The sequence below is a fragment of the Oratosquilla oratoria genome, chromosome 11, assembly GCF_046742065.1.
Source record: "Oratosquilla oratoria isolate Oo_2021 chromosome 11, ASM4674206v1, whole genome shotgun sequence".
In the NCBI taxonomy this organism is placed as follows: domain Eukaryota; kingdom Metazoa; phylum Arthropoda; class Malacostraca; order Stomatopoda; family Squillidae; genus Oratosquilla; species Oratosquilla oratoria.
The window spans coordinates 17,520,037-17,529,337 of record NC_134787.1 but is presented as its reverse complement, the minus strand read 5'-3'; the positions used below and the strand labels follow the sequence as shown (position 1 = coordinate 17,529,337).

The following is a 9,301-nucleotide window of genomic DNA, read 5'->3' as shown; positions in this document are numbered from 1 at the left end:
ATACCCGTCCCCCCTATCCCTCTATTCAGTATTCCCCTCACATCCCCCCCCGCACTGAATATTCTCGAACGTCAAACGAGTCTTTAGGCACCTCCAGCACGGGGATATTGTGCATCCATCCGTCTTCATCCATTCTTGGTAGACGGGCGACCTATGGTCCGAGTTCGGTGATGAGGTCATATGGGGTCACATGAAGAATTGTCGCCCCAGAACGCCCACATGAAGAATCGTCACCCCATGAGATCCCACCAGAAGAATTGTCACCCCAGAACGCCCACATGAAGAATTGTCACCCCATGAGATCCCACCAGAAGAATTGTCACCCCAGTAAGTCGAATGTCAACAGTGGAATAAAGATTTGGTTTGGTTAGGTTGAATGAGGGTTATGCTTATTGTCATCAACTTATACAACCGAGGAATTGTAAGCCCAGGATGGCCCACATGAGGAATTGTCACCCTAGGATAGCCCACATGAAGAATTGTCACGCTAGGATAGACCACACGAAGAAATCTCACGCTAGGATAGCCCACATGAAGAATTGTCACGCTAAGATGGCCCATATGAAGAATTGTCACCCTAGGATAGTCTGGGGTGACGATTCTTCATGACTCTCGGAGACCACATGAAGAATAAGGAAGCTACGCCATGAGACGCTGAGTAGCTGCGGCCGAAGACGTTGCTTTATTATGCGCTTGGACTCTAAGGCAGGTCAGTCACTACTGGGAATCGGAGAGAGACGCGGGACTCGAACCCACGACTTAGCGAATACGAGACAAGCACACTTACGATGACGCTACTAGCGCACGGATTAGGTTCTTTTGCAGTCGCGTCTTTCGTGGCGCCTTAACCTGAAATACATAAGTTCAATGACGAGAGTGGCCTTGCTTAAGGGGGACAGTAACGAGTTGAAGTGGGGCTCATTTTTGGGTCTGTCGTGCCCTCGATGGTAACCACTACAATAGAAATTTATTAATTCATTGATTCATCTATTTATCTAATTATCTATCAATCTGTATATTTATTGACTTATTTACTGATTAATATTTGTTTACCTGTTTATTTATCTATTTTTTGTTTATATATTACATTTTTAGGGTGTACACAATTATTGTTTATAAAGTGTAATTAGTTTTCTATAGAACATTGGTTTGTTTACTGAACTCGATTATTTTGAATATTTTTCCTCAGTTGAATTAAATCACATGACGACACCCAGAAGAAAAAACATCACTTGACACTTTAAAAGAGCATAACCTACCAAAACCTTTATCTCCGGCTGTACACATGTTCATCACTTTACTCTACACATGTTCAATACCTTTGCTTCCGGCTGTACACATGTTCATCACTTTACTGTCCACATGTACATCACCTTTGCTTCCGGCTGTATATATGTTCATCACTTTACTGTACACATGTTTATCACCTTTGTCTCCGGTTATACACATGTTCATCACTTTATTGTACACACGTTCATCACTTTACTGTACACATGTTCATCACCTTTGCTTCCGGCTGTACACATGTTCATCACTTTACTGTACACAAGTTCATCACCTTTGTCTCCGGCTATACACATGTTCATCACTTTACTGTATACATGTTCTTCACTTTACTGTACACATGTTCATCACCTTTGTCTCCGGCTGTACACATGTTGATCACTTAACTGTACACAAGTTCATCACCTTTGTCTCCGGCTGTACACATGTTGATCACTTAACTGTACACAAGTTCATCACCTTTGTCTCCGGCTGTACACATGTTCACCGCTTTACTGTACACATGTTCATCACCTTTGCCTCCGACTGTACACATGTTCATCACCTTTGCCTTCGACTGTACACATGTTCATCACCAAAAGACTCCATCTTGAACCTTCGTTCCAGATTTGAAACCTTCGTTCCAGATCTTCAACCTTCGTTCCAGATTTGAAGCCATCCGCCCTGGAATGATTGGGGCCCATTCTTTACTTCGGGGGTTCTCAGTCTTTCTTTCCAGAGTCTTGTAATCTGTGTATCCCTAATGCAATTTATTGCCTCCCCCCTTTCGGATTTCCACTTCCACCTGGTTCTTTGGGCCCAGGACCATTCCTTCGGAGATTGTGCTTTATGTAAACTGTGGGATTACAATGTCTATTCAAGAGTTGGATTTAGGCTGATGTATCCTCGAAGGACAATAAAGTGTAATGGGGAAGTATGTCGGTAGGGGACCTTTTGGTCCGTGACGAGATATGCATAAAAAACAAGCAAATTAATAAACGATGAAACACTCGAAAATAGGCAAGAGTGTCCAGTAAAGGAATAGATAGGCCTTGTTCATATTATTTTCTACGTATGTAGAAATACATACATACATACATTATATATATATATATATATATATATATATATATATATGCATATATATATATATAATATATATATATATATATATATATATATATATATATATATGCATATATATATATATATGTATTGCCACACTTGTTTTTTCATCTACTGTGAGATATGTACAGTACGAGACAAAAGTTGTGAACGGCCATCAAGATAGAAATCTTCGAAGATCTCTCTCTCTCTCTCTCTCTCTCTCTCTCTCTCTCTCTCTCTCTCTCTCTCTCTCTCTCTCTCTCTCTCTCTCTCTTTTAAAGTGGTTAGGATGGAGAACACACGCCAGGAGGCACCTATTTGCAACCAAATCCGTCCCTTATGCTCTGTGTTTGCACTACCGGGACAGGTATCAGCCTCTGTCGGGAAACGGAGAAACAGACGGGACTCGAACCTGCGAATGGGAAGTTGCGAGATCCGAGCGCATCCTGTTGGGCCACCAGACTCTATCGTAGTCTCGTGCTGTCGTCACGCGGTGACTCAGCGGGATTCGAACCACTATCACCAGTCCATCTAGAGTCACATCTCTAGACGCCAGCGCCAAAGTCCTCTCCCACTCCTCCTCCTCTTCCTCCTCCTCCTCCTCTCCTCTTCCTTCTCCTCTCTTCCTCTTCCTCCTCTTCCCCTTCCTCCTCTTCCCCTTATATAATCTAATTACATAATTTCCTTCCTTCACCATCGTTAATCAAATTCATTGGATAAATTCATCCAGCTTTCTCCTTTGTCCACATCCATTAATCCATAATGATCCATCTCTCTATCCCTATTGCATATTCTTATCCAGTCGATGTTCATGGATGGATGGATAGATGATTGGGTATGGATATCATAACACTAGTCAACAAAATGAAACTTTTTTTAATCATCAGAGTTGCAAACTAACTTTTTTGTGTTAATTTTTTATGCTGATTAAGAATCTGAAGTCCGTTTTTTCCTATCAGGTCACATTTAAATGTTACAGATACCTGTTATTTTAAAGTACAGGGAATGTAAAGCATATCTATAAGGTATATTGAATACAAGATATGACACTTCCATGGCATTTTATTGTACAAAATCAAAACTGTTTTGCACAAAACAAAGTTAGAATGTACTCTAAAGGATTACCACTTAAAATTTTTGAGATTTGGAATTTCTTTGGTGTTTTTTCTGAGGGTCATCCCTGTATAACATCCAGCAGTAGTCAGCTAACATTCCTGCATTCCAAAATCCTTGATACCGTTGTTCCATTGATGCAATATCTTGATGGAAGCGTTCCCCTTGCTCACCAGATACTGCCCCAAGGTTTTCTGGAAAAAAGTCCAGGTGTGAATCAAGAAAATGTACTTTCAGTGACATCCGACAGCCCATTGCAGCATAGGAGTCTAGAAGACATTTCACGCCATTTCTAAACTCTGGAGATTTCTTGTTGCCTAGGAAGTTTTCACAGAGCCATTTGAAAGATTCCCAGGCTTTAAGCTCAGTCTCATCCAGTGTTGTGAGGAAGTTGTTGTCCTTCAGGAGTTCCTTTATCTGCGGACCTACAAATACGCCTTCCTTTAGTTTTACCTCAGTGATTTTTGTAAACTTAGCCTTCACGTATTCAAAACTTTCAGAGTTTTTCCTGGCAAGTGTCTTCACGAATTGTTTCATGAGGCCAAGCTTTATGTGAAGAGGGGGAAGGAGAACATTTTCTGGGTTTACAAGTGGCAAGAGGTCAGATTCTTGTTTCTCTTTCTGAAATAAGTAATACAAACGTCTTTCTTAAGTAGACACCTTTCTTGTAGACGAGATGCCAATAGTTCAGCTTTATCCTTCGATAACGACAAGTCTCTCACCAAATCATTTAACTCTCCTTGAGAAAATTTCTGGGGTTCACCTTCATTTTCAGTCACGAAATCTTCATCCACTTCGGTTTCTTCCTCATCAGCAGTATATTCCTCAAGAAAAACATCGTCAGACATCTGAAGGCCATTCTCTGGTGGCACTGGAATAGGAAGATCATCATCGTTGTGTGGTACTGGTCTTCTTACTGATTCCAAGTTAGGATACACAATCTTATGCTTAGTCTTTGCAGTAAACCCATATACATTAACCTTGCAAAAATAACAGTCCGTGAAATGATCCTTTGGTTCTCTCCATATCATAGGTACTGCAAAAGGCATTGCTCTCTTCCTCTTATTAAGCCAATCCCTTAGTCCATTTGAACAAGCTGAGCAGATGATATGGGGTGCCCAACTCTTATCTTGATCCCCAAGAGAGCATCCAAAGTATAACTGGTAAATATTCTTGATTTCAGTTGTGATGACACGTTGCTGAGCTTTGATAGTAAATGAACCACAGACATAGCAAAATATATCAGGGCTGCTTTTGCAATGCCTTGACATCCTGAATTGAGTTTGGTGATGGTGATGGTGATGATGATGATGATGATGATGAAGATGGCTGGACACCTGAAGCAAAAAGAAAAATTTTGAAGGTTCAATAGATGATCAGCGAAATATTTTTAAATATTTTGTGAAAAATGCTCAACTCAGCTATCTAAAATCATAACGATGAACATGAAATTACATAATGTACACAATTGGTTATGAAATGCCAATCAGAACTTGCCTGTATAAGACGATTACATGTAGCGATGATCCTGATCGGCGTTATATGCCTCTCTTATCTCATCAGAAAAATTGTGCCTGATAGAAGGAAACCGATTACATTTTCGAAATCAGCGGACAAAACTACATATTAAACACCACATAAAATCCCTGATGAAAAATTGCTGTTGACCAGTGTAATGGATCAAATGTATGGCAAATGTAAGTATATCCTTTTATTCACTCAATATTTGAACTTATCCATATCCAATGTCTTGATATCCAGCAGACAGGATAAAGGCATAACCCAGTGGCACTCTTTATCCATTTTATTCTGGCTGACGCCGGGTGATTCTATCCAGGCCAATTTAGGTCTAAGTAGGAAATAGGTAAGAAGTGGTTTACCTATAGTGGTTAACGAATGGAATAGACTTAGTAACCATGTAGTTGTGAGCGATGAAACTATCGGTTGTTTAAAGGGAAGGTTAGATAACTTTCTGGATGGGGATGATAGGTGGTAATGGACATGTAACTGCCTAGTGTAAGCTTTATGGTCTCTTGCGGTCTCCTTCAGTCTTAAGTTCTTTTGTAATGGGGTCGCGGTCGGCCGAGGGACCATTCAGTCGCGAGGGTAGTTACTCAGCTGAATGTAACTAATTAAAGAAAATAAATGAATAATAAATAAGTGAATAAATCAGTATATCAACAAATAAATGAATAGTTGAATAAGTGTAGATAGATATATACATGGATAAAAAGACAAATAAATAAACAGATAATTAAGTTAATAGATAAATGAATAGGTAACCCAGTTAAAAGTTAATGAATAAATAAATGAATAAATGAATGGATAGATGGACATATATAGATAAGTTAATAGATAGATTAATAGATAACTGGAAATGAAATTATAGGAAAATGGAATAATAGACAACATATGTAGATTAATGAATTAATAGATAACTGGAAATTAAATTATAGATAGATAAAATAATAGGCAATATATGTGGATAAATGAATTAATAGATAACTGGAAATAAAATTATAGATAAATAAAGTAATAGACAACATATGTAGATAAATGAATTAATAGATAACTGGAAATGAAATTATAGATAAATGAAATAATAGACAATATATGTAGATGAATTAATAGATAAATAAATATATAGATAAATAGAAATAAACAGAAATCACTAAGGCCTTGTTGTTCGAAATGGTGGTTCGCCCTAATCCACTAATCCACCAATTCGTTTCCCGTAATTGGATAACGATCGGTCCACCAGTGGCCTTGCCCATCCACTCATTCACCCTACCATCCACCATCTATCCTCCTACGATACCCTATTGAGACCTATCCACTATTCCAGATGTTTCACTATCCATTAGTCTAGGTTCTTGTAGTCTTCGGGCACTGTATTGTGACACTAGATATTTGAGGTCTAAAATCCTTCCTCATCTCCGCCCTCTCTCTTCTCTTACCCTCCCCTCTTTGTCCCCTCCCCCTCTCTTTGTCTCCTCCCCCTCTCTTTGTCTCTTCCCTCTCTTCTCTTACTCACCCCTCTTTGTCCCCTCCCCCTCTCTTCTCTTACCATCCCTCTCTTGTCCCCCTCTCTTCTCTTACCATCCCCCTCTTGTCCCCCTCTCTTCTCTTACCCCCCTTCTTTGTCCCCTCCATCTCTTCTCTTAGCCCCCTCTTTGTCCCCCCCCTCTCTTCTCTTATTCTCCCCCTCTTTGCCCCCTTCCCCTCTTCTCTTACCCTTCCCCTCTTCGTCCCCCTGCCCCTCTCTTCTCTTATCCTCCCCCTCTTTATCCCCTTCCTCTCTTCTTTTACTTCCTTCTTTGTCCCTTCCCTCTTTTCTCTTACCCCTCTTTGTCCCCTCCCCCTCTCTTCTCTTACCATCCCCCTCTCTTCTCTTACCCTCCCCCTCTTTGTCCCCTCCCTCTCTTCTCTTACCCTCCCACTCTTTGTTCCCCTCCCTCTCTTCTCTTATTCTCCCCCTCTTTACCCCCTCCCTCTCTTCTCTTACCCATCCCCTCTTTGTCCCCTCCCTCTTCTCTTACCCTCCCCCTCTTTGTTCCCTCCCTCTCTTCACTTACCCTTCCCTCTTTGTCCCCTCCCTCTCTCCTCTTACCCTCCCCCTCTTTGTCCCCTACCCCTCTCTTCTCTTACCCTCCCCCTCTTTGTCCCCTCTCTCTTCTCTTACCCTCCCCCTCTTTGTTCCCTCCCTCTCTTCTCTTACCCTCCCCTCTTTGTCCACTCTTTCTTCTCTTACCCTCCCCCTCTTTGTCCCCTCCCTCTCTTCTCTTACCCTCCCCCTCTTTGTCCCCTCCCTCTCTTCTCTTACCCTCCCCCTCTTTGTCCCCTCCCTCTCTTCTCTTACCCTCCCCCTCTTTGTCCCCTCCCTCTCTTCTCTTACCCTCCCCCTCTTTGTCCCCTTCCTCTCTTCTCTTATCCTCCGCCTCTTTGTCCCCTCCCTCATTTCTCTTACCCTCCCCCTCTTTGTCCCCTACCCCTCTCTTCTCTTACCCTCCCCCTCTTTGTCCCCTCCCTCTCTTCTCTTACCCATCCCCTCTTTGTCCCCTCCCTCTCTTCTCTTATCCTCCCCCTCCTCGTATCCTCCCCTCTTCATACCCCTCTCTTTGTACCCTCCCACTTCCCCTCCCTCCTTCTCTTCATTCTCTTTCTTTCATCATCTCTCCACTTCCTCCTCCTCCTCTTCTTCTTCCTCTTTCTCCTTTCTCCTCTTCCTTCCCTCCTCCTCCTCCTCCTCCTCTTCCTAGTCCTTCTCCTATTTGTCCTTCTCCTCCTCCTCCTCCTCCCTTTTCACCTCCTCTTAATCCACTCCTGGTCTTTACCTTCCACTCCATCTGAAGCAGATTCCCATTTTCTCGGCCGTTTCGCTTCGCTTTTTCTCATATTTTCCCCCGTTTCCCCGTCTCTTTCTTTATCTCTCTCTCTTTCTCTCTCTCTCTCTCTCTCTCTCTCTCTTTTTTTTCTGCCCGTCTGTATCTCTGTCTCTCTCTTCATCTCTCTCTCTCTCTTTCTCTCTTCTTCTCTCTTCCTCTCTCTCTCTCTCTCTCTCTCCCTCTCTGTCCCTCTCTTTATTTCTCTCTCTCTCTCTCTGCCTCTGTCCCCTCTCTCTCTCTCTCTCTCTCTGTTTCTGTATCTTTCTTTATTTCTCTCTCTCTTCTCTCTGTTTCTGTCTCTGTCTCCCTCTTTATCTCTCTCTCTCTCTCTCTCTCTCTCCCTTTCTTTATCTCTCTCTCTCTCGCTCTTTATCTTTCTATTTTCTTAGAGTAGAATTTTCCTGTCTTTGTTCGCCCCTCTCTTCCACCTCACCTTCTTCCCTCTCGTCCTTTCCAATTATTCTATTCCCTTTCTATATTCTTTGTCCTTCTCCTCCTCCTTGCCCTCCTTTCTTCTCAACTTTGCTCATCACTTCTTCCATTATTTTCCTTTTATCCCATTCTCCAAGTACTCTCTGTTCTCTTCTCGTCTCGCATTTTCTATTTTTTATCTTATCTTATTTTATTATGGATAACCCAGGCTATTTTATTCAGCTGAGGGGAGCTCCCTTGGCCTGAAAAGAGAGAGAGAGAGAGAGAGAGAGAGAGAGAGAGAGAGAGAGAGAGAGAGAGAGAGAGAGAGAGAGAGAGAGAGAGAGGGAGGGAGAAAGAGAGAGAGAAGCAGAGAGAGAGAAAGAGATAGAGAGAGACAGACTGCCAGGGAGAAAGGGAGAGAGAATGAGAGAGATAGATGGATAGATAGTGAGAGAGGGGGAGAGAGAGAGAGAGAGAGAGAGAGAGAGAGAGAGAGAGAGAGAGAGGGAGAGAGAGAGCAAGTGCCTAGAATTCTTCCTCCTGCTGGGCCAACTCAGGAGACACAACTCAACCCTTCCTCAGGCAATTTCTAGACTTGCCAACATCAGGCAATTCTATTGATCTTAGAGCCACCACTTTGGTCTGAGAAGAACTAGCATGGCTTAAGAACACACCCACGTCCATTAGTATTCCTTCTTCTGCGCCGCCTCCAGGGTGGGCCAGACAATCCTATTTAATTAAGAGGAACCTTCTTGGTCTGAGAGGAACTCCCATGGTGTAAGATCACACCCGCGTCCCTAAGAGGTCCTTCTTCTGCGTCTCCTTCAGGGTTCGCCAGACAATTCTATTCAATTAAGAGGAACCTTCTTGGTCTGAGAGGAACTCCCTTGGTGTAAGATCACACCCGCGTCCCTAAGAGGTCCTTCTTCTGCGGTGTCTCCTTCAGGGTGCGACAACCCCAGAGATATAACTGACCCCTTCGTCAGGTGATCTCAGTCCGGGACTCAGAGTCCATCTTC

General features: G+C 42.6%; 1 protein-coding gene across 2 annotated transcripts; it reads right to left on the bottom strand.

The window, feature by feature from the left end:
* Nucleotides 1-3,330: 3,330 nt before the first annotated feature.
* On the bottom strand, nt 3,331-5,146 carry LOC143029458 (uncharacterized). 2 transcript variants are annotated; one of them, XM_076192104.1, is made up of 2 exons: nt 4,981-5,146; nt 3,331-4,820 (listed from the first exon to the last, which is right to left on the bottom strand). In XM_076192104.1, the coding sequence occupies exon 2, from the start codon at nt 4,752-4,754 to the stop codon at nt 4,068-4,070; it is 687 nt and encodes a 228-aa protein (XP_076048219.1). In that variant the 5' UTR covers nt 4,755-4,820; nt 4,981-5,146; the 3' UTR covers nt 3,331-4,067. Both variants share the same exon structure in this region, with proteins under 2 accessions (XP_076048219.1, XP_076048220.1).
* Nucleotides 5,147-9,301: the final 4,155 nt, after the last annotated feature.

What these genes read in the sequence shown, in the direction of transcription:
- LOC143029458 (XM_076192104.1), bottom strand. Translation starts at nt 4,754, where the DNA reads ATGTCAAGGCATTGCAAAAGCAGCCCTGATATATTTTGCTATGTCTGT.